Source organism: Malaclemys terrapin, chromosome 9 (assembly GCF_027887155.1).
Source record: "Malaclemys terrapin pileata isolate rMalTer1 chromosome 9, rMalTer1.hap1, whole genome shotgun sequence".
Classification (NCBI taxonomy): Eukaryota; Metazoa; Chordata; order Testudines; family Emydidae; genus Malaclemys; species Malaclemys terrapin.
Window position 1 is genome coordinate 97,672,802 of NC_071513.1, and position 25,345 is coordinate 97,698,146.

Sequence of the window (25,345 nt, forward strand, 5' to 3'; positions counted from 1 at the left end):
TCAGGAGGTCATCTAGTCTAACCCTCTGCTCAAAGCAGGATCAATCCCCAGACAGATTTTTGCCCCAGATCCCTAAATGGCCCCCTCAAGGATTGAACTCTCAACCCTGAGTTTAGAAGACTAATGCTCAAACTGCTGAGCTATCCCGCCCCCGAATCCCCAGCATCAGCAGCACGAAAGTCTCAGAACATTTAGTAGCCCTCTCGCTCCTGGTTACTTTTTGACATAAAAACTCCCACTCTGAATGAATTATTACATAAGGTTTATAAAAACACCCAAAAGGTCATGTCATGTCCCAGAGACAAGAAGTGCTGGTTCTGGACAGCAGCACTGTGATCTTCAGGGATCTGTTTACTAATAAGGTGCAAGACTTCTAAGAAGCAGGGCTGGCTCCAGGCACCAGCAGGGGAATCATGTGCCTGGGGTGGCACATGCTAAGGGGCGGCATTCTGTCCATGTGCCATTTTTTTTGCTTCGGCAGTCCGAGTGGCTTTTTTTATTTTTGCTTGGGGCGGCAAAAATGGTAGAGCCGGCCTGCTAGGAAATCAGCCCATGTATCAAAAATTACTCTGCACAAATGTGCATAACTGACTAATAACACTTAACATTTAAAACGCGCTTTACAATCATTGACACTTGTCTTGCAATTGGAACTGCCAGTGCCGACGCTTGCAACCCTGTGGATCCTGCGTCTGGGCCATAAACAAATCAGTCCTCACAACTCTCTGGTGCACTAGCTAAGCCTTATTAAGCATATGCTGAAAATGAGGCACAGAGAAGTGAAGTGACTTACTCAACCTAATGGTTTTTTAACTTAGTTTTTTTGTTGTAATTTCCTAGGTTTAAAAAAAAGCAAACTGAGAAAAGAGAAAGTCCATCATGTGGCATCATAATTACATCCGCTTGGGTCATCAGCAGGACTGGAACCTTTAGTTCTTCGAGTGTTTGTTCATGTCCATTCCAATTAGGTGTGTGCGCGCTGCGTGCACGGATGTCGGAAACTTTTCCCCTTAGCATCTCTCGTCGGGACGGCAGAGGAGCCCCGTAGAGTGGCGCCCTTATGGCACTGTATATATTACCCTGCCAGCCCAACCCCCCTTCAGTTCCTTCTTACCGTCCGTGGCAGTGTTGGAACTTGCGAGTGATCCCTTAGCATTCTAGTTTTACCAGTTAGACAGTTTGTTGTTAAATAGTAAGTTAGTTAGGTACAGTTTAGTTAGACGTGACTGGGATTTAGTTCCAGCCGCAAGCCTTGGGCTGCGGGGCATGCCGCAAGCCCAGGGATTTAAGGCTTGCGCTATCTGCCACAAATCTATGCCCAAGAGTGACCCCCACGACTCCTGACTTAGGTGTCTGGGGGAGGCACACCAGGCTGAGCACTGCAAAATTTGCAAGGCCTTTAAGCCCCGAACTAAGAAAGAGAGAAACTTTTGTCTTAAGCAGCTGCTCATGGAGGCCGCATTACAACCAACGTCCCCAGACCGCCTGGTGCTGGGCCCAAGCTCCTCGGTGAGAAGTGCCCCGGCATCGGTACATGATTCGGCACTGGGCTCTAGAGATTCCCGGCACCATAAATCCCAGGCACCAAGACAAGCCGACCAGCCCTGGCACCACTCAACCTTCCCGGCACCGGCCAAGCAGCATAAGAAAGGGGAAAGAGGACGATCCCCTCAAAGAGTGACCAAGACACTCAGACAGGCTCCTACAACTCAGAGGCAGGACTCTGTTTCCCATCAGGAGCCAGCACCGTTGACTCTGGCACTGCAGGTGCCATTGAGTCCAGCGCCCAGCGACTTCAGCGCGGACCAGTGTCTAGAGGAGGTCTTGGAACCCCCCTCCATGCCTGACACATTTGAGGCTGCAAAGGACCTCATTGAACGGTTGGTGCCCAATCCCCTCCCATGCAGGGAGAAGCCTCCAGCACCGTCCAGATGGGTGCCGTCCAGAGGGAGACCGGCAGTGGTGTGCCGCTTGAGGTCACCAATCCGGCACCGCTCAGGGCACCATTCCCGTTCGACTCGCCACAGCGCCACTCCCCGGCACTGACAACCCCACATGAGGTTACGGCACTGGAGGAAGAAGCGTCCTCAGCACCCACACCGAGGACCCGGCATCGCTTCACATCGTCCTCAGCTACTCGGCACCAAAGCATGGTACCAGCCACTTCCCCGGCACCGTATTCTCTAGGACGGTCCAGGTCTTGGGATAGCCGGTACCACTCACTATCCTGATCCTCTCGGCATCGGTCCCTGGCCCGCACCTCTTGGCACCCCCCAGGGGCACAAATATCATCAGCACCGCCTTGGTCCTCCCCTTCAGCCTCCTCAGACTCTAAAGCCGACTCAGGCCGCTCGAGTTATAGCAGGCACTGGACTAAGAGCAGTAGAGTCCCACACAGCTGCAGTGGCTGCCTCCGGGGAAGTGGCCCTTTTGGACCCCCTGGGCCTATCACCAACAACAGGGCACATTTTTTAGAGCCTCCAGGTCAGTGCACTCAACACGACGCCACTCAAGGTCGCCAAATAAATGCACCTTGAGGGCAAGAGAGGTCACACTCTCTAGACCGACCTCAGACCCCCCCAGAGCAGCCAACAGAGGGTGATCCATTGCCCACACCACTACCGAGAGGCATGACCCCAAGACCTCAGGAAGCACAGTCTGCTTCTCAAACAACGACAGCCTTGACAGGCCCCGACATGGCTCAGGACTATGGGGGATTACAGGAGGGTCAGGACGATGGCAACCAGCCTCAGCACACGTCCTCATCCTCCCCAGATGAGGCAGTGGTGGGAACATCTGTCTCAGGACCCCCACCTATCGACCACAGGGCCAATCAAGAACTTCTGCGCCAGATTGCCCTTAATATGGGCCTTCAGGCGGAAGAGGCCGTTGAGCCAGAAGTTCCGATGGTTGATATCCTGGCCCCGGAAGGACCCTCAAGGGTAGCATTATACCACTGATCAAGACTATCCAGAGTAACTATAAGACAATCTGGCAAACCTTGGCTTCTATAACCCCGACGGGTAGGGGCGTGGAGAGAAAATACTTCGCCCCACCTGAGGGCTATGAATTCTTGTTTTCCCACCCTCCACCATGCTCCCTGGTCATGTCAGCCATGAATGAAAAAGAACGTCAGGGTCAGCAGGCCTCGGCACCAAAGTCCAAAGAGGCTAAACGATTGGACCTCTTTGATAGGAAGGTCTACTCGTCGGGAGGCCTACAACTCAGGATAGCCAACCAACAGGCCATCCTTAACAGACACAACTTTAGCTCTTGGAACACTATGTCCAAGTTTAAGGATCGCCTGTCTCAGCATTCGCATACAGAGTTTTCTGTGCTAATTGAGGAAAGAAAAGCAGTAGCCAAGACATCTCTGCAAGCCTCCCTCAATTTGGCTGACTCTGCGGCCAGAACCATATAATCAGGAGTGGTTATGAGGCATTCAGCATGGCTACAGGTGTCAGGCCTGCCGCCTGAGGTCCAAAACACATTGCAAGACCACCCTTTTGAAGGCTCTGGCCTCTTTTCGGAGCCAACTGACTCCAGGATGCATTGCCTCAAGGATTCCAGGGCTACAATGAAATCCCTGGGAATGCACACACCAGCAACCCAGAGGAAGCCTTCAGGCCTCAACCTCCTCAGCAGAGGCAATACCAACCTCGCCCCAAACAAGACCCCTACCGCAGGCAAGGCAGGAATAATAGATGCAGATCGTCAAACAACGCATCCAACCAAGGCCCAAATAAGCCCCAGCCAGGAGGCAAGCAAGAGTTTTGAAGGCACGCACAAGGACAGCCTACCAATCCAATCCCAGGATCCCTCCCCACAGTTCTTAAACTGGCTATCCCACTTCTACCGTGAGTGGTCCTGTATAACATCGGACCACTGAGTCCTACGCATGGTACAGGTAGGATACTCCCTCCAGTTCTCCACCTTCCCTCCCTGCCATCCCCTTTCCCCATCCCTCTTCAGGGACCCCTCTCACGAGCAACTCCTTATGCAGGAGGTGCGATTACTCATCGATATAGGGGTGGTGGAGGAGCTTCCCCAGATGCTAAGGGGAAAGGGATTCTACTCCCATTATTTCCTAATCCCCAAGGCAAAGGTGGGTGTCCGACTCATTCTAGACCTTCACGGACTCAACAAATTTATCATCAAGCTCAGGTTCCGCATGGTCTCCCTAAGCACTATCATTCCATCACTGGATCCGGGAGATTGGTACGCTGCCCTTGACATGAAGGACGCTTATTTCCACATTGCCATCCATCCAGCACACAGATGTTTCCTACGGTTTGTGATAAACCGCAAGCATTACCAGTTCACGTTGCTCCCGCTTGGACTTTCCACAGTCCCCCCACGTGTTCACCAAGTGCATGGCGGTGGTAGCGGCTTTTTTACACAAAAGACAGGTTTGAGTGTACCCATACCTCGACGACTGGCTGCTGACAGGGTGCTCCAGAGAGCAGGTGCAGTCCCATGTTACATTGGTCATGGACACCTTTCACAGAGTAGGTCTCTTTCTCAACATAAGCAAGTCATCACTCATACCAACCCAAAGGATAGAATTCATAGTGGCGGTATCGGGCTCAGTATAGGCAAAAGGGAGCCTCTGAGAACCCAGGTTTCAGGCCATACAACAAATTGTCAAAACGATATTACAATACCCCACCACAACCGTGAAGGGTTGCCTGAAGTTAATAGGGCATATGGCAGCCTGTACTTATGTAGTCAAGTATGCCAGACTGAGGCTGAGACCCCTACAAGTGTGGCTCACATCATGTTACCACCCGGTATAAGACAGCCTGGCCATAATAGCAACGGTACCCAGGCAAGTTCGAGAGTCTCTGCGTTGGTGGATGGACCAACCTGTAGTCTGTGCCGGTGTTCCCTTCATCACAACCCAACCTTCACTGACGATAGTAATACATGTGCCAGATTTGGGTTGTGGTGCACACCTAAGGGAACTGAGAACACAAGGTCTGTGGACACAGGACGAGATACCCCTCCATATCAACCTGAAGGAGCTCAGATTGGTTTGTCTGGCCTGTCAAACCTTTCACGCCACTTTGCAAGGTCACAGCATGACAGTCCTGACAGACAACACCACCGCCTTGTTCTACATAAACAAACAGGGCAGAGCTCGCTCCTCACCCCTCTGCTGCAAGGCTCTTCTCCTCTGGGACTTCTGTATAGCCCTGTCCATACAACTGGAAGCATCCTACCTCCCCAGTGTGACGAACGCCTCAGATTGCCTCAGCAGGTCCTACCAAGCTCACGAGTGGTCGGTCCAATCAGATGTCATGCAGTCAATTTTCCAAAAGTGGGGTTATCCCCAAGTCGATCTATTCACCACCAAGGACAACAAACAGTGCCCTTGGTTCTGATCATTCCAAAACCACAGCCAGGCTCCATCTCTGATGCGTTCTTAATACAGTGGGGAGAGGACCTGAAGTATGCCTTCCCTCCAATCCCGCTGATCTACAGGGTCTTGCTCAAGATATGCAGGGACAGAGCAATGGTGATCCTGCTTGCCTCGTCCTGGTCACGTCAGCATTGGTATACAACACTCCTCAAACTATCAGTAGATGCCCCAATAGTCCTATCCCTGTATCCGGACTTGATCACTCAGAGCCACGGGCACCTTCTTCACCTGAACCTACAGTCCCTGCACCTCATGGCTTGGAAGCTCCATGGCTAAACTTGATTGAGTGCCAGTGCTCTCAGCTAGTGAGACAGATACTTCTTGGCAGCAAGAAGCCTTCCCCTAGGTCAACTTACTTGGCCAAGTGGAAAAGGTTCTCCTGCTGGTGTGAACTCAGACATTTGTTACCTCTCCAGGTATCTATCCCGGTTATACTGGACTACCTGCTTGACCTCAAGCAACAAGGCCTATCACTTTCATCCATCAGAGTACACCTGGCGGCTATCTCAGCTTTCCATCCAGGGGAATCTGGGCGCTCAGTATTCACAAATCCCATGGTGGTGCGTTTCCTCAAGGGATTGGCGAGGGTATACCCTTACTTTCGACCACCAGTACCAACCTGGAATCTGAACCTGGTCCTCTCCAAGCTCATGGGCCCACCGTTCGAGCCCTTGGCCACTTATTCCCTCCTTTACCTTTGACGGAAGGTAGCGTTCTTGGTGGCCATTACATCGGCCAGGAGAGTGTCTGAACTAAAGGCTCTCACCTCCAAACCCCCTTACATGGTGTTTCATAAGGACAAGGTACAACTTAGACCACACCCTAGATTCCTCCCCAAGGTGGTCTCCGAGTTCCACATGGGTCACGACATCTGCCTGCCTGTGTTTTTTCCAAAGCCTCACACGAGTCCACAGCAGCAGAGCTTACACACGCTAGATGTTCGAAGAGCCCTAGTGTTCTACACAGAGTGCACAAGGCCTTTTCGCAAATCAACCAAACTGTTCTCAGCCATAGCAGATAGAATGAAGGGCCTTCCAGTATCTTCTCAGCGCATCTCGTCCTGGATCACAGACTGCATTTGCACGCTCTATGAGCTCGCTAAGTTCCCAGCTCCTGCAATCACAGCCCATTCGACGAGAGAGCAAGCGTCTTCGACTGCCTTTCTGGCGCAGGTACCGATCCACAAAATCTGCAAAGCAGCTACCTGGTCTCAGTGCATACGTTTACAGCCCACTATACCATCAACCAACAGGCCAGAAACCATACAGCGGTCAGCAGGGCTGTCCTCCAATCAATCATTCCTTGACTCCTACTCACCTCCGATGGTCAGCCTGGAAGTCACCTAATTGGAGTGGACGTGAACAAGCACTCGAAGAAAAAAAGACGGATATTTACATCTCGTAACTGTTGTTCTTCGAGATGTGTTGTTCACGTCCATTACAATACCCGCCCCCCTTCCCCTCTGTCGGAGTCAATGGCAAGAAGGAACCGAAGGGGGGTTGGGCCGGCAGGGTACTAGATACAGCGCCATAAGGGCGCCAATCTAGGGGCCTCCTCTGCCGCCCGACGGGAGCTGCTAAGGGAAAAAGTTTATGACATCCGTGCACGCAGTGCGCACACACCTAATTGGAATGGACGTGAACAACACATCTTGAAGAACAACAGTTACGAGAGGTAAGTAACCATCTTTTCTATTGCACAGACCTCTGCCCCTTGAGCTAACAGTAACTGATAGCAATAGTACACTGTCATCCTCTCTGTAGACCAGCATGAGACGGGGTTAAGACAAACACGGTGCCAGTGGGTTCATAGATATTTGGAGCGATGAGACTCAGGAATCTTGAATTACATTCCAGGCACTAAAAGGGAGTATTCTCTAGTGGGCACAGACTCTTCTGCTTGTCCCCCACAAGTGTAACCCCTTCTGTGCTCTTCCTCCATCCCAGTCCTGTCTCTCCCCCACCCCGTCTCCTTGTCCCAGTTTTATTCTCCTTGCCTATCTGGTCCCAATCAGCACTCGTTAGGCTTCTCATTCCAGTCCCAGTCTCCTTGCTCAGGCAGTTCAGATCTCTCCCTCTGGATTCACTGTCCAAGCCCCAATTTCCCCACAACTTCCATTCTGTTCCCTTCCTCGCATTCAGTTTCATTCTTTGTGCACAGCCACTCCCAGTTCCTCCTGCCTGGTTCCTCATCCGATCTGTCTCTCAGCTCCTGTACGCAAAGCCTCCCAGTCCTAGTCTCCCTCCCTGAGCTCGTCATCTAATCTCAGTCCCCCCTCAATACTTTACCTGATTCTTTGCACCAGAAATATCAACTAGTTAACAGGGCCGCCCGAGGGGGGCAAGTGGGGAATTTTCCCCAGGCCCCGGGTCCCGCAGGGGCCCCCACGAGAGTTTTCGGCGGGTCTTCGGCGGCACCGAGTGAAGGACCCGCTGCCGAAGACCCGGAGCTATCTTCCGCTCCGTGTCTTTGGCGGCAATTCGGTGGCGGGTCCTTCACTCGCTCTGGGACCCGCCGCCGAAGTGCCCCGAAGACCCGGAGTGGAAGGACCCCCGCCGCCGAAGACCCCAGGCCCCCTGAATCCTCTGTGCGGCCCTGCTAGTTAAATCTCACAAGGTCCCTGTAAGGTAAGTAAGTAAATATGATTGTAGATGGGTGTGACAGGGTGCTGGGCAAAGGGTTGCTGATTCAGCCCTCTGTCACACCAGCTCCCATTTAGGGAAATAAATTAGAGCTGGCTGGAGGTAAACTGGCCCTAATTGGGGAAGCAGAGACAGCTGCTGCCTAATTAGCCTGGGGCTGCATAAAAGCCTCAGAGGAAGGGGGCCGGTGCTGAAAGGGAAAAGGCAGGGAGCAGAAGCAGGGAAGTAGTGCTTCCCTCCTGCCTGCAGATGGTGAAGGGCCAACTGTATATGGTGAAAGGGTGGTGGGAACAAGTCAGTGAATAAACTGCACCAGTGGTTACTAACCCCAAGGTCTCAGAGTGACTTTGTGAACCTAGCTGAGGCAGGAGCCAAAGGGGCCCTTCTGTGCTCTGCTACAGTGGGGCTGGTACCACTGTGTCATCTAATCCTGCACAGAGCAGGTCTAGACAATGGGGTGGTCAAACCTTTGGCACTGCAGTGTCAGTCGATCTACAGTAGCTTTCCTATCATTGCTGTCCTCCGTGGAACTGCACCTCTGAAAAACCAGGCCCATAAAGTGATGTGTTTCTGCATCAGGAAAAGCCAACATTTTCTGTTTTATTTGCTTTGAACACTTTTTGAGAAACGAAAGCGGTGCTGGATTAGCCAGGGTGGGTACAGTACTGGCTGCGCAAGCTCCCCGCATACTGCCCTGCCATAGTGCCTGGAGGGACTAGGTCTACAGATCAGATGGCAGTGGAAGCTCAGTCTCCAGGCCTGTGCAAAACTTGCTGAGACTTCTAATAATAGCAGTAGTGGTGTGAACTGGACACCTTTCTAAGGGTACGTCTTCACTTACCGGAGGGTCCGGCGGCAGGCAATCGATGTTCTGGGATCGATTTATCGCGTCTGGTTAAGACACGATAAATCGATCCCGGATCGATCCCGGAAGTGCTCGCCGTCGACGCCGGTACTCCAGCTCGGCGAGAGGAGTACGCGGCATCGACGGGGGAGCCTGCCTGCCGCGTCTGGACCCGCGGTAAGTTCGGACTAAGGTACTTCGAATTCAGCTATGTTACTAATGTAGCTGAATTTGCGTACCTTAGTCCGAAGTGGGGGGTTAGTGTGGACCAGGCCTAACAGGAGTGAAACTAAGTTCACTTCATGTAGGACCCTGAACACCCATCACATGCTAACTGTTTTCAGTTCAGACCTGGGCTGGATTTGACCTTGTGACATTCTGGTGAAAAAAAGCTCTTTACCCATTAATAATCCCTGAGCTATTCATCTTTTTGTGTGTCTTTGTAGGTTATGAAACCTTTGTGAAGTGTACAGGCTCCGGCTTCCAACTTTTCCCGGGGTGCTCAACCTCTGCTCAGCCCTAGGCCCCACCCCCACTCCACCTCTTCTCCCAAACCCCTACCCTGCTCTGCCTCTTCCTGCCCCCACTCTGCCCCGTCCCACCTCTTCTTGCCTGTTCCACCCCCTCCCCTGAGCACACCCCTTCTCTGCTCCTCCCCTTCCCTCCCAATTCCTCCTGCATGCTGCAGAACAGCTGATTGGCGGCAGGTAGGAGGTGCTGGGAGGGAGGGGGAGGAGTTCATCGGCGGGCTGCCAGTGGGTGGGAGGTGCTGGGGCTGGAGGGAGGGAAGCTTGGCTGCCAGTGGGTGCTAAGCACCCACTAATTTTTTCCCCTGGGTGTTCCAGCCCTGGCGCACCCATGGAGTCGGCACCTATGAAAGACAGAGAGAGACTGGATAATGAACTGCAGAGCTTTATGGGCATGAATTTGCAATAGATGCATTTGTCATAAACAGTATACCACACGTGTATATAGAAGCATGTATTCTAATTTTCACTATGAAAAATTGTAGTTTAATATTCATTGTTAGGATATTTTTTTTCTCCACGTTACATCTTTGGGGCTACGTATAAATTGGTATAGCACCACTGAAATCAATGGAGCGAGATCAGATTACACTGATTGAGGGCTTGGAATGATGAGCATTTCAATTAAAAGAAAAACATTCACTGTGTAGATCTAGGGGGAAATAAAGGCAAAAGGTCTGGCAGATCATACTTGGGTTTTCCTGGGCATGATTTAGATTCTGAAGGGGCTTGTGGAAAAGGCTGAATTGCTGGTTTCTCGCTTAAATATTTGCAAAATGGATTCTGGGGAGCTGGCGGATGGTCAGGGAAGTTTGCAGCAGGAGCTGGGAGGACATCATGCTGATTTAAAACTGGAATGTGATGGATGGATCCAACCTGTCTTTTATGGAAAGGATGAGGTGTTTGGGATGAAATGTGCTCTTCTGAGGAGCTGCCTTCATGTCCTCCTCTTTCCTGGGAAAAATTGCTAGACCCCTGATGGTGTAGACGGTTATGTCTATGGCCGTGTTTACAACCATAAGGAGGGGGAGGATAATGAGGACCGGGTGGAGGAGGAAGATGAGGACGCCCATGCTGATGTTCCTCTCCAGAGAAATTGTGATGATGCTCAGATCCTTCAGGGTGGAGGACCCTATTTTCAGGAGGTGGTGGGCATCTATGGTAATATCTCTGACGATGTCCAGGGCCAAAGCCGGGATAATGATGTCTGTCATGTGGTCTGCCAGGAGGCGGGGGAGGATAATGAGGACCTGATGGAGAAAGATGAGGAGGCCCATGCTTATGTTCCTCTTCAGAGAAATTGTGATGATGCTCAGATCCTTCAGGGTGGAGGACTCTATTTTCAGGAGGTGGTGGGCATCTATGGTAATGTCTCTGACGATGTCCAGGGCCAAAGCCGGGATAATGATGTCTGTCATGTGGTCTGCCAGGAGGCAGGGGAGGATAATGAGGACCTGATGGAGAAAGATGAGGAGGCCCATGCTCATGTTCCTCTTCAGAGAAATTGTGATGATGCTCAGATCCTTCAGGGTGGAGGACCCTATTTTCAGGAGGTGGTGGGCATCTATGGTAATGTCTCTGACGATGTCCAGGGCCAAAGCCGGGATAATGATGTCTGTCATGTGGTCTGCCAGGAGGCGGGGGAGGATAATGAGGACCTGATGGAGAAAGATGAGGAGGCCCATGCTTATGTTCCTCTCCAGAGAAATTGTGATGATGCTCAGATCCTTCAGGGTGGAGGACTCTATTTTCAGGAGGTGGTGGGCATCTATGGTAATGTCTCTGACGATGTCCAGGGCCAAAGCTGTGATGATGATGATGTCTGTGTGGACTGGGGCGGGGATGTCCTTGCCCAGAGAAGTGGTGGTGGTGATGATGTTCTCCGGAGTGGGGGTGATGGTGGAAGGGAGGTCTGTCACACTTTCCGTAACCAAACCAGTGTAAATAGTCATCAAAGATGTTCATGTCACATACACACACACACAAAAAGAGAGAGAAAGCAATAAAAGGAGTTATTTACAAGGCTTTCGTTAACACCTGTACATTTCAAACATAGGACTATAATAGAGTTGGCGAAGTGGAAATACCATATGATGCCAAGTGACCAATCTGTATTACCCGGAGGCAACTAGAAATAACAAACAACAATGCAATGAAATGAAACAATCAATTAGCCAAAATTTTCATAAACAGCTTTTTGCAAAATAATTACAAAAACAAAATTAGCAAAATTTTACTTGTGAATGGTGGAAGGGCCATGCCTCCATATGTATTTATGCAGCACTAGCACTAGGGGATCCAGACCCTGATTGACACCTCTGAGTGCGATCAGAAAATAAAGAGCAATAACGAGAAGAAAAAGAAAAAAGGCAAAATTTATTCCCTCATTTCTTCATTGCAACTAGTTTGCTCTGCTCTGTTCCTGAAAATTTTATCTGTGGTACATCTCAATAATAGGCTACCAAATCGCTTAACATGCTGGGCCTGAGTCTCATTTACAATAGGACCCCTTACACCACTCTGGCAGGTTAATGGTGTCTTACAGTGGATGTCAATGTAATTAGCAGTGTAAAGGTGCCTTAATGTTAATGAGAATCAGGCCCATTATTTCTATTTCTTTACCTTATTAGGTCTTCTATTGGCTGCTGTATCTCTTACGCTTATTTGGACTGAAAATCTTTTCCCTTATTACATATTTATTAAACAGTATGTGACAAATTCATGTTTGAGGTAACTCCAGTGAACACCATAAGGACAAATGCAAAGTACTCCACTTAGGAAGGAACAATCAGTTGCGCACATACAAAATGGGAAATGAGTGCCTAGAAAGGAGTACTGCAGAAAGGGATGTGGGGGTCATAGTGGACCACAAGCTAAATATGAGTCAACAGTGTAACACTCTTGCAAAAAAAGTAAACATCATTCTGGGATGTATTAGCAGGAGCATTGTAAGCAAGACACAAGAAGTAATTCTTCTGCTCTACTCCACGATGATTAGGCCTCAACTGAAGTATTGTGGCCAGTTCTGGGTGCCACATTTCAGGAAAGATGTGGACAAATTGGAGAAAGTCCAGAGAAGAGCAACAGAAATGATTAACGGTCTAGAAAACATGACCTGTGAGGGAAGATTGAAAAAAAACTGGTTTTGTTTAGTCTGGAGAAGAGAAGACTGAGAGGGGACATGATAACAGTTTTCAAGTATGTAAAAGGTTACAAGAAGGGAGAAAAATTGTTGTCCTTAACCTCTGAGGATAGGACAAGAAGCAATGGGCTTAAATTGTAGCAAGGACTGTTTAGGTTGAACATTAGGAAAAACTTCCTAACTGTCAGGGTGGTTAAGCACTGGAGTAAATTGCCTAGGGAGGTTGTGGAATCTCCAGCACTGGAGATCATTAAGAGCAGATTAGATAAACATATCAAGGAAGGTCTAGATAATACTTAGTCCTGCCATGAGTTCAGGGGACTGGACTAGATGATCTCTCAAGATCCCTTTCAGTCCTACGATTCTATGATTCGGGTCTTTTAGCACTCAGGAAACTAGCTAATCCCTAAATGGATGTCACCAGGAGGAGACTAATTTCCAGGGTGTGCATGTATATATTCTAGCAGTTGGTGTAGCATGGAGTAAGGGAGTCTGTTGGGAGGCAGCGTTAGATTGGAATACTTGCCTGCAGTGAGTCATCGCTGTCACTGTTGCTTGCTTTCTGGGAATCACACATTCCTGCCCCTTCACCATACTCTGCTTACCCCCATACTAGGTCTAACAGCTGCACTCAGGTCAGGAAACAGCAGGAGATAGGCAATGTGCAGCATCAGCTGAGATCAGGCTTCTGGCACGGAGCCCGTGGCTGCTTCATGAAGGTAGCTCACTCAGCCAGAGGATAAATGCATGTAAGCTATAGGTTATCTGCCCATTTATTGGGGGTAACTTTCTGGCATTCACATAGGTGTTTGTGGGAAGTGTCTCATTATGAAGGTGAAGGAAACAGAAGTGATGGGTGGTGTTCATTTTGTGGGGTAGACTATAGGAAGAAAATATTCTTCCTCGAAAGCTCAGCGCAGCCTGCCTTGCATGAATATTCTTGTCCTAAGGCTTAATTATGATTTAATGTTTACTTTTTATATTTAGAATATAGACTTGTACTCCTGTCACCTACTTACAATGTACTACTGAGCCTTGCATTATATCGAAGATCAGGGTTGCACTGCACAGCCCTTTCATGTCGGGTTATGGTATGTGATTTTGGTTTTCTGTTCGTTATAACAAGTTGTAGATTGCAGATGTCAGAAGAGAGGTGAGGGCGTAGCTGGCCATGGGTGGCTCATCCCAGTTTAGATGGATCCCTTAGGTGGCATAGAGCCAGTGAAGGGGGCATGACTGAGAGAAAGAGAGCATAGCCAGGGCTTCCTTGTACCCTGGTGATCCTTGGCTGCCATGTAAATCCCCTGGAGCTATTGGTACCAAGCACAATTTAGAGCAGCCCTCAGTCTGCTTAATTTATTCCAGGGGAGTGGCCTGGTACACAGGTGACGTAGAGGAGAACACAGAAGTGGTATACAGCCACCCTTGTACTCTTCTCCCAAGTTCACTCGTCGGCTGCAGCGGTCAGTCTGGGCCTATTCAGTGTGCTTCTTTCCATGAAGCCTCAGGAACATGCATTCGAAAGTTGCCAGGGATGTTTCTGTAACGTTAAGATAATTGACTACATACCCAGGGATCGTAGATTTCACAGGATATCGCAAGGACATCAGGATTTTTTGTGTCACTCGCAAATTTTCCCCTGCAGAATCCCACGTGCTGTGCAGGAAAAACAACATACATTTGGGTTCTTATGATGTTGAAGCCAGTGGAAGCTACTGGAGTCTCGGCAGGTTGAAAATCAAGCCACTTATTTAGGTATCTACCTCTGGTCTTAGGAACCTAACTTTAAGCACCCATTTTGAAAATATTGGCCAATTACATTTACCTATTAAATCGTATCTAAAGTGCAAAGAATTATTGAGGCCAGATTGTTCCGCGTAATCATGGACATCCACTCAGCATCACTCTATAAGGCCATTACTCCATTTCCTTCAAAACCTCCTCAAGACCTACTTCTAGTCCATGAGCAATTAGCCTGCTTACTCTGATTCCTGGTGGGGGTAGTTGATCTATTTTTCAAAGGAAAAAAATCCTTTGAATGTATGATTTTATCTCTCTCCCCTTCCGTTTACTTATCTCTCGTCTCACTAGATTGGACTAGACTGAACCTTTGCTCAAAACTCTGAGTAGTGGGCCACATCTAGCCCCAGGAAGGAATTGACTGCCCCTCACTCCCCTCTTGCTCCTGAGAGGAAGTAATTTACTGCAGATGTTTACGGAGGGCAGATTAATGTCCCACTCATGATAGCTACACTCTCTTGGCCAGTGCATTTGAGGGGGAGACAAGGTTCCCCCTACACACACCTCTCTGCCCACTCCCTGTGCACTTGCCTGTGTATGGAGGAGTATGGACCCCTTCGAGCCTATTCTTTGCACATGGACTCATGACCCAGTCAGGCCGCAAGGGGCATGTAAGAAACACTGGGACATATTGTGAAAATTGACCCTTGTCCCAACACGTTGCAACAATTCCTTCTCCATTGCTCTACTTACAGCATATCTGTCATGCAGAAATTCACATTCAGACACATTTGCATGTGGTGTGGATTTGGAGCAGCAGGTCTCTTTTATAGTAAATTCGACAACGTATCCCGGCTGAGGTGTGATCTGGAAGAAACAGGCTGTATGAGCACCAAGTGAATAACCTAATGCATTTGAAATACACTTTATCATTTTAAAAAATAACATTAATTTCATTACTGTAGCCCAAATGTCCCTCACAGAACTCTTTGACTAGCTATGCTGTTTTATGTTTTTGCACATGCACCCATGATGCACTTGCATCTGAAGAAGTGAAGTTCTTACCCACGAAAGCTTATGCTCCCAATACTTCTGTTAGTCTTAAAGGTGCCACAGGACCCTCTGTTGCTTTTTACATGATGAGTAAGGAGTGCAGGATTTGATATTATAGCATAATTCCCTCGCTAATAAATTTTTTTGCATGAGTGTCTGCTTCTGTGTCTGCCACGTGCTGTCCACCATATCTCCTGTCCCTTTCTTGACCAGGGCCTGTGTTTTCAGAAAGTAGAGCCACTAGATTCTTCACCCTAAGCACAATTTCTACTTTCTTAATAATCCAGAGGCCGACTGAATGGGAGTTTCTCGTATCCAGTGATGGAAGAATAGGATCTGGAAGTGCTGATACTAATTTAGGACCAGATTCTGCCACTTCAGTGTTTAATTCACACTGAAATCAATGGTTTCAGAGTAGCAGCCGTGTTAGTCTGTATCCGCAAAAAGAACAGGAGTACTTGTGGCACCTTAGAAGAGACTAACACATTTATTTGAGCATAAGCTTTCGTGGGCTACAGCCTACTTCATCGGATGCATGCAGTGGAAAATACAGTAGGAAGATAGATATATACACAGAGAACACGAAACAATGGGTGTTACTATACACACTATAAGGAGAGTGATCAGTTAAGGTGAGCTTTTATCAGCAGGAGAGAAAAAGAACTGTTTGTAGTGGTAATGAAAATGGCCCATTTCCAGCAATTGACAAGGAGATATGTGGAACTGTAAAACTATTTCCCCATGCTTATTCCCCCCCCCCCTCCGCCCAGTTCCTCATATCTCCTTGTCAATTGCTGGAAATGGGTCTCTAAGGTGCCACAAGTACTCCTGTTCTTTTTACTGAAATCAATGGCACTGCGTACAGAGTAAGGTACTGCTCAGTATGAGTAAGGGGGCAGAATCTGGCCTTTGCTCCTGCAGAAATTAAAAAAAAAAAAACCCAAACCTTCTGATACTATTAGCTCCAGGACAGATTTTTCCCATGTTCAATTTCATCTGAGAAAAAAAAAAAAGTTATTTCACCTCTATATTGGGAATTACCTCAGCTAAGGGCTTGCCTACACATAGAAGTTACACTGGTTTAAATAAATTGGTTAAGAAATTGGTGCAAACCCATGAGTAAGGTGAGTGGGATTTGGGTTATAGTAATGAAATTAACATTATTTTTTGGTGGATACTCGGATTTCAAACTAAGTACCCTATATCAATTTAACTTAAAGTGGCAAATAAATAAATAAATACATTAAATTGATATAAAACACACCGTCTAACTGATTATCCAAAATAATTGTGTCCACACAAAGTGTTTGCAGTGATTTAACTAAACTGGATTCTACACAATACTCAGACTGTAGGTAGACCAAGTCAAAGTCTACACTGGATAAAAGGGCTGGAGCAGCATGCAGGGACTCTAAAAGCCCCAATCTGGCCAAGGCAGGGACCCCCATAAAGCTAAGGGTAGGAGGAGAGGTGTGTTGGGGTGGGCCCACAGCACCCAGCACTATGGAGATTCCAAGCAGCATTGTGGCCCAGAGGCAGCTGGGGATGGGATGCTGTCACGTTAGGCTATCAAGGCTGCTTACGTTATTTCGGAGCTGTGGAGCAGCCCAGAAATGGGAAGATGCAGAGGTTACTTAAAGCCACGTTAGTTCCCCCTTTGTCTGGGCTGCACCCTTTAGAATCTGTGCCTTTTACTCTAAGGGCCTTCCCTGTATTGCAAACACTAAGGGGGGCAAGGGAATAAATGTATTTTGCTGACATTTTGGTTTTATTATGGGTGAAATATAAACACAAGGAGAAAAAGGTGGAAAACTTACAATTACCGCAAAGCCATGTGCAGAACTAAAGACCAGATTCTGCGGTCATTGAAGAGAGTTTTGTCCTTGACTTCAGTGACAGGAAGCTAGGTTCCCCGGTTTATTTCACAGCATGGCAAACAATCCAGGTACTACAGAGCTGATCACTAATTGCCAGCTGTTCACTCCAAGATAATAATGTACATGTTCATTATTCTCCAACAAGTTTTATATCTTCATTGTTGTATATTTAAAAAAAAGATTTTTAATTAAAATATTACCATAAACCAGATTGTTGACAAAAATAAAAGCGTACGCACACAAACGGAGGCCCTGATCTTGCAGACTCTTACACATCTGCATAACTTTAGGCAGATGAGTACTCCCATTGTTTTCAGTGGCACAACTCAGGAACTTTAAATTAAGAACACGTGTAAATTGTTTGCAGAACTGGGGCTTAAAAACATAAACGTTATTAGTTGCATTGAACATTTACAAACAATAGGCTTGATCCTATGAGGTGCTGAGTGCCCTCAACTCTCTTTGAGGGCCAGAGAGTTGAGCACCTCACAGGATTTCGCCTTGTGTTAATTAGTTTGAAGATATGATGTCACATACCTGCACTGTAGCTCTTTGTACTTTATCCACCTTGAAATACTGTGTGTGGTTACTATCTTCATTGTACCTCTCCAGGGCTCTCTCAGCGTCCCCTCTGTGCTGCTCAATGTCTTCTAAGGCTGTTGGTCTTCTAGGGCAGTTTTGTTCACACTTGTATAACTGTGAATGTTCTGTGACAATGGCATGGTTAGCAACACGGTTTTATATTAACACTGTGTCATGGATGGCACTGTGTATGTTTTTAACATCAGCTCACAATGGGAAATTGAGCAGATGAGGATTTTCTCTCAGGTGACCCCCCACCCTCTTCCCACATAGGAATTTATTTCTGCCGTTTGGGGGGAAAAAATCAATCAAAATTTACTTATGCATTTTTTCTGTTCCACTTTAGCATCTTATCACCGCAAATAAGTCCCCTCCATGGATCTGTCTACCTTTTCAGCTGGTCTCCATGGCATGTTTTGCTTTTAAAGATTCAGGATTTACATACTGTAATTCTACAGTGCATTCTTAACATTAATTTTACTTTTTTACTTTATTCAAATGTGAATTGTGAACAGATTAACTAATCTGTCATATTTACCCTACATTAGTAGCACACCTATTTGTGCATCTGTATTGGGAATGGTTTGTTACAAATATGTTGATTCATTGAACTGGTTATTGTACCTGGACTCACTGTGCAGTTATAGCCATGCAGTATTTCTTTCTTCAACTGTCTGTTTATATACATGATAGTTTTACATTGTCCAAATACCTGGGAGAAAAAAAGAATAATTATCGACTCTGTAATATTCCAGAATAAGGCATATGATAGAATTTAAGAGAGCATGTGGCTCCTTCGTTGATTTCATTGGAGTTATTCAGATGCAACTGAATGAAGAATTTGTCTCTCTTTTATATATACTGTAAATACATTTAAGAATCACAAGGCCCTTTAATCTAATTGCATCTGGAATTTGATAGTTCAGATAAAATGGCACTCATTTCTAAAAGCGTTTTAGTTTTGGTTTTGCCCAACTGAAAAGGCTTTGCAAAACCAAAACTAACTCCAAATCCAGCCTTCTCAGCCCATCTCTAACTTTTCTTGAGCGTAGAATGTTTCTAGCCACTTGGAATAGTTGGAATTCCAGAAGCACACAGAAGTTGCAAAGCTCATTAACAAAGAGTGGATATATCTATCTTCCCTGACATTAAAAAGGGCGGCAGACACCATCCCTACCATATGATCTTGATGCTTTCCCCCACCTATCGGCTTCACCTCTGTCTTGTCTTGATTAAATTGCAGCCAGTTGGCTTCCATCCCAGATCACAACATATGGGTCTGATGTAAAGAAGATGTATTGCTGCATGTCATCTGCATACTGATGGCACCACAGATCAAGCCATAGCATGACGGGATCACAAAGACATTGAAAAGGAGGGGTGACAAAATGTAACCTCCCACTTCTGCCTAACGTACCAAGTATATGTGGAAAAATGCACTCCCAGTGCTGCCCTAGGTACCTGGTATGAGATCTTTGGATTATCAGTGTTCCTGAGCAGAACAAGTTACCAGCAGTGGAATATAAGTGTATAGCCCGATTTTGCCAGACTGGTTAACTGAAGCTGTATTTAGCTGATAGGGCCATATGACCTTTTCTCAGCCAATTAACTTGTGTTTGACAATCCAAAGTTATAGGTACTATTTTACTATAGACAGACATTAATGCTTGGTTTCCACAAAGATTTACAATAGAATATGATAGCATTGCCCAGAGGTTCACATGGAGGAGGTGTTTGTGTTGAGACGTGATTGACATACAACTATGGAGAGATACTCTTACTTGCCATTTCATTGTGCTGTGGGAGTTTACAGTCCTCCCAATGTCTCCTGGATAATACAGAGCACTGGGTTTCCAGCACATTCAGAATCAAATAAAGGACTGATGAATTCCCCTGGAAAAAAAGAGCAAAGAAAATACCTTTGTATGTGACAAGTTTGTTGTGAAGGAGGCAATCTAATTTTTTTTTTAGATTTGGATTACCCCTTATCCCTCAGTTGGTCTACCCAGACACCTTGTTATGGGCTTGCCTGGGCTGGCAAGGATCTAGGGTATAGGTGAGTGAGAATGGGGGTTGTTGCATTTTATTCCTTTTGGTTTTTAGCCAACAACACATTGGCCCTCAAACATAAATATCACCATTCTTTACTGTATCTGGCCCAAGCTACAGATACATCAGTTCCTGCTGAAGTCAGTAACCAGACCTCCCATCTGAGCAATATTTCCTACCCAGATTATCCGAGAAGGGCTGCTACAGAAGTACACTCACTCCTCCAAAATCAAGAACCTGGACTCTGCAATGCGTCTAATCTGGGCTGGCTTGGAGGAGTCTGGAATCGAGATTGAAACCACATTCCTTGTGTGGTAGCATGACGTGTTATCAGTTATTACTGGTCCACTGAAACAATCTGAAGTGAATATTTAATGAAGAATTGTGGTAGTATAACAGAATAACTCTTTATTATTGTGATGTCCACTAGTGGAGCAGAAGTTAAACTAACACTTCTACTTCTATAACGCCTTCCATCCAAAGGTGTTAATGTACTTTGCAAACACCAGTTTAGCTTCACAGGACACCTGTGTAGAGGGCAAGTATTATTATCTCTTTTTTACAGATGGGGAAACTGAGGTTAGATAACTTGCGCAAGGTCAGAGTCTGTGATATTCAGGAACAGAACACAGATTTCTTGATTGTCAGTCCTGTACATTAATCACAAGATCGCTCTCCTTCTAAGGTTTGATTTGATTTTAATGTTTAGCCTATAAGCCCCAATATTAGAAGGTGCCAATTTAATCTGTTGGGAAAATGCAGGTGGGAAGATAAAGCCAAAGAGAGGGAAGCGGGGGAGACAATCAGGATCAGAAATATCTTACTCTTCCACATTGTGTTTATGGAATTTCGTTGTATGAATGGCAAGAATTACTTGTATTTGGACAAATCAGTCTTTTTTTATAATATAATGTTCGGCAGTCTGAACCAGAAGGAGCTCTCCAAAACTGAAATAATGGAATAAAAAAATCCAAGTAACTTGATAAAAGCAAGTAGGCCAAATTCATCCCTGGCCAATGTCCATTAATTTCCCCGGGATGGGTTTGTTCCATTATATCTAGTGACTAAAGCAAAGGAATTAGGAATCAGCACTCCTAAGGTCTCTTCCTTGTTCTGTCACTGATTTGCTGTGTGACCTTTAGCCAACCACTCAGAAAGGATGGTCGTGTAGTTAAGGCAAGGGCGCGGCCACCGAGAGCGGGTTCGGGCCCTGGTGAAAATTTTTTTCCGGGTCCCCCAGCAAGGGCGGACCGGCTAACCAGGGCCGACGAGAGCAGGGGGGGAGCCGGGCCCCGGGCCCCCTTCCGGACTGCCGGACCTCGGTAATTTGTACCGGCTTCCCCCCTTCTCGTCGGCCCTGGGCATGGGAATGGGAGCTGACTGATCTGGATTCTCTACCCAGCTTTGTCACTGACTTGCTGGGTGTTGCTTCACCTCTCGTGCTTCACTTCCCCCACCAGCCATTGTCTCCAAAATGGAGATAACAATATAATACCTAGCTCACAGGGGTGCTTTGAGTCAGTTAATTTAATGTGCGTAAAGTGCTTAGAGATCCTCAGATGCAAGAAGCTCTAAAGTAAAATATTTATATAATGCCAGAAACCTATCACCTAATTGCAGTTTAAATTCGGACACCAGACAAAGCTATTAAGGGTGTAGCCCAGATCCTAAAGTCCCATTGAAGTCAATGAGAACTGAGGGCACTCAGCAAATTGCAGGATGAGGTTCATACATAGCGAACCAGGCCATTTTTCAAATGAACATAGAGCCAGATCCTCAGCTGGTGTAAATCAGTGTAGGTCTATGGATTTACATCAGCATAACGCCATTAAACTACGGTTGCCAACTCTGACTCAAGCTATTCTGGGAGATTTTTTTCCCCCCAACATGACGTGATGTCATTTAAAAAAAATATCCTATTAAAATCTCCTGGATTGCTTTCAATGGTCACCAGGAGATCGATACCGATTCCGGGAGACTCCAGCCCAATCCTGGAGAGTTGGCAACCCTACATTAAACACAATGGCGCTATGCCAATTTATACCAGGATCCGGCCCATCATTTTTAAACTAGAGTAATTTGTAGATGGACCTTCAAAGTGATACTTACGGTCTGTTGTTCATGGGCATCAGCAACACGGAACAGAGTAAAAATGTAGCCATCTCTGCGGTGTTTATTGATCAAATCCAGGGCCACCGCTGCATCCGTTTCAACCGAGTCACAGTCTGCAGAAGTTACAGGAGTTTGGCTTTGTGCATTAGAACAGAGCACCAATGTGAGACAGAGTGCTGTAGAGAGCAGCTTCATTTTGTTTAAAATATGAGATCACTTTCTCCTCTCTTTGCTTTACTAAAGCCAGTAATTTGGGTTTACATCAGAATTGCCCATGAAAGCCTGAATATGTCTGCTAAAAGAATGTGGTTATATCAATTTATAGCTACTGTGTAACTAAGGCTAATACCTTGACCCTGGATTAATATCTGCAAATAGGAAGTAAATGATTAAATGATGCTTGAACAAATATTGAGGAAAGCAGGCTAAGCCAGTGGTTCTCAAACTTTTGGGGCTCAGGACCTATTTGTAAATGTCACGCCACATTTCAGGAAAGATTGGAGAAAGTCCAGAGAAAAGCAACAAAAATGATTAAAGGTCTAGAAAACATGACCTATGAGAGAACATTGAAAAAATTGGGTTTGTTTAGTTTGGAAAAGAGAAAACTGAGAAGGGACATGATAACAATTTTCAAGTACATAAAAGGTTGTTACAAGGAGGAGGGAGAAAATTTGTTCTTAATCTCTGAGGGTAGGACAAGGAAAATAGTCTTAAATTGCAGCAAGGGCGGTTTAGGTTGGAGATTAGGAAAAACTTCCTAACTGTCAGGGTGGTTAAGCACTGGAATAAATTGCCTAGGGAGGGTGTAGACTCTCCGTGATTGGAGATTTTTAAGAGCAGGTTAGACAAACCCCTGTCAGAGATGGTCTAATAATACTTAGTCCTTCCATGAGTGCAAGGGACTGGACTAGATGACCTCTTGAGGTCCATTCTAGTCCTATGATTCTATGACCCAGTAAATAATCTGGGGTTGGCCCTGGGGTGGTTTCGGTTAGATCCTGCACCCAGCTGGGTCCTGCCCGGCACTCACCCCACAGTGAGTGCTCCTGAAGTTCCTGTGCTGTGGGGCTGGCTGGGCTTGGCTTTGAAATATTCTGTCGACCCAATTTTGGGTCCCAACCCAAGGGGTTGAGAAATCCTAGGCTAAACGGTATTGTTGAAATAACGGGTGTTGCACAGGGTAGAATTGTCAGTGTGTGGACTACAGACAGAACAAAAGCAAAAGAACAGCGACCAAAGGGACTATTTTTGCTGGCTCTTACGGCAGGGCTTGTATAATACAGTGCTGTTAATATTGAGGAACTGTCATGAGGACTGATGTTGACTGGCTCTTAGGAGCCTTGATCCTGATTAGCAGGTGACCTTGCGGCAAGAGAGGAACTGGGCCAGATAGATTAGGGTAATGGCCTTTTCCCTCTAGATAACCACTTCACTTCCAGCCCAGATTTGTAGTTATAAGTGATTATAACATCAGGACTGCATATAGATATATAGATGACATATGTGAAAAGAGCTTGTGATCTCACCCCACTTCTTAGCTGATAGTTCATAACATCACAGGTGGTAGCAAAGTGCTTGAGACAACTTGCAGTTTTGCATACCTTTAATAATATTTGGGCAAAATTGGATGGACATTATTTTAGCCATCCATTTGCAAATTTCCATAGAAAATTAGATGGATGGCATCTTATGCCTGGACAAATTTAGAAGTAAAAAGGTAGCTATTAATTATTGGAATTGCTATAGTATATTTGTCTATAAAATACTGTGGTGATGGACACTATATGAAACCTTAAAATAGATAGGTAGATGGATAGATGTGACAAAGATAATTCTGGATTTGTCTATAAGGAGATATGAAAAATCAAAAACACAGGACCTAAGCCTTGCCCATGACTGTAAAATACACTCTTGGGCTTATTTTAAACAGAAGCATTTTTCAGACATTAATAATGAAAAATCCTTTAAAAAACAGTAATAAACCACTAGCTATTCATAATGTTAATATGACATTAATATGTGATTAAGAATGCAATTTTGGGGATTTAATAGCAAAATTATTTCATATGATTGAATTTTACAGCATAGGCCAAAATTTTCAAAAGTAACCTCTGATTTTGGGTACACAACTTGAGACATCTTGGGCCTGATTTTCAGAGGTGCTGAGCTCTCACAAATCCAAGTTGTTTAGGAGAGATAGGAATAAAGGTTAAGGTGATGGGGTACCACTGTACATCATGGAAGTGGTAAACTGCAAAGAAATATGAAGTGATAGTATGGACAAAACAGAATCTGTCTGGGTCAAAATCCCTTTGGGGAAGGATTGTAAAAAGAGGTTCAGCTGGGATAGTATTAGGGTCTGCCATAGACCCCCCCAGGGTCAGACTCGGATATGGATAGTGATCTCTTTAATATTATTAAAGAGAGAAATACTTTTGATAATTGTGTAAGAATGGGAGACTAGCTTCCCAGCTGTAGCCTGGAGAATAAATGCTAATAATAGTGGCAGGCCCCACGTATTCCTGGATGTGATAGATGACAGTTTTCTTCATCAAGTCATCACTGAAGCAGCAGAAGGTGAATGTGCACTGTTAAACAATAATAGAATACCATTTATTTAAATATTTTGGATGTTTTTTACATTTTCAAATATATTGATTTCAATTACAACACAGAATACAAAGTGTACAATGCTCACTTATATTTTATTACAAATATGTGCACTGTAAAAAACAAAAGAAATAGTATTTTTCAATTCACCTAATACAAGTACTGTAGTGCAATCTCTTTATCATGAAAGTTGAACTTACAAATGTAGAATTATATACAAAAAAAACCTGCATTCAAAAATAAAACAGTGTAAAACTTGAGCCTACAAGTTCAATCAGTCCTACTTCTTTTTCAGCCAATCGCTCAAACAAACAAGTTTGTTTACATTTGCAGAAGATAATGCTGTCTGCTTCTTGTTTACGTCACCTGAAAGTGAGAACAGGCGCTTGTATGGCACTGTTGTAGCCGGCGTCGCAAGATAGTTACATGCCAGATGAGCTAAAGATTCATATGTCCCTTGATGCTTCAACCACCATTCCAGAGGACATGTGTCCATGCTGATAACAGGCTCTGCTCAATAACTATCCAAAGCTGTGCGGACCGACGCATGTTCATTTTTATCATCTGAGTCAGATGCCACCAGCAGAAAGTTGATTTTCTTTTTTGGTGGTTTGGGTTCTGTAGTTTCCGCATCAGAGTGTTGCTCTTTTAAGACTTCTGAAAGCATGCTCCACTCCCTGTCCCTCACAGATTTTGGAAGGCACTTCCGATTCTTAAACCTTGGGTCGAGTGCTGTAGCTATCTT

General features: G+C 46.0%; 2 protein-coding genes across 4 annotated transcripts; both read right to left on the reverse strand.

Annotated features, from left to right (window-relative positions):
• Positions 1-10,179: 10,179 nt before the first annotated feature.
• On the reverse strand, positions 10,180-14,227 carry LOC128842723 (uncharacterized). The gene is made up of 2 exons (XM_054038864.1): positions 14,147-14,227; positions 10,180-11,355 (listed from the first exon to the last, which is right to left on the reverse strand). Exons 1-2 carry the CDS (start codon positions 14,182-14,184, stop codon positions 10,281-10,283), a joined length of 1,113 nt encoding a protein of 370 aa, XP_053894839.1. The 5' UTR covers positions 14,185-14,227; the 3' UTR covers positions 10,180-10,280.
• An 863-nt stretch (positions 14,228-15,090) lies between these two features.
• LOC128842722 (histidine-rich glycoprotein-like) lies at positions 15,091-22,266 on the reverse strand. 3 transcript variants are annotated; one of them, XR_008446099.1, is made up of 6 exons: positions 21,988-22,266; positions 19,615-19,722; positions 18,454-18,541; positions 17,785-17,954; positions 17,188-17,400; positions 15,094-15,184 (listed from the first exon to the last, which is right to left on the reverse strand). XR_008446099.1 is itself a non-coding variant. In XM_054038863.1 (5 exons), exons 1-5 carry the CDS (start codon positions 22,183-22,185, stop codon positions 17,395-17,397), a joined length of 570 nt encoding a protein of 189 aa, XP_053894838.1. In that variant the 5' UTR covers positions 22,186-22,266; the 3' UTR covers positions 15,091-17,394. The 3 variants fall into 3 exon arrangements, 2 of the variants coding, with proteins under 2 accessions (XP_053894838.1, XP_053894837.1); XM_054038863.1 differs by having other exon boundaries at positions 15,091-17,400; XM_054038862.1 differs by lacking the exons at positions 15,094-15,184; positions 17,188-17,400 and having other exon boundaries at positions 17,407-17,954.
• Between the last annotated feature and the right edge of the window lie 3,079 nt (positions 22,267-25,345).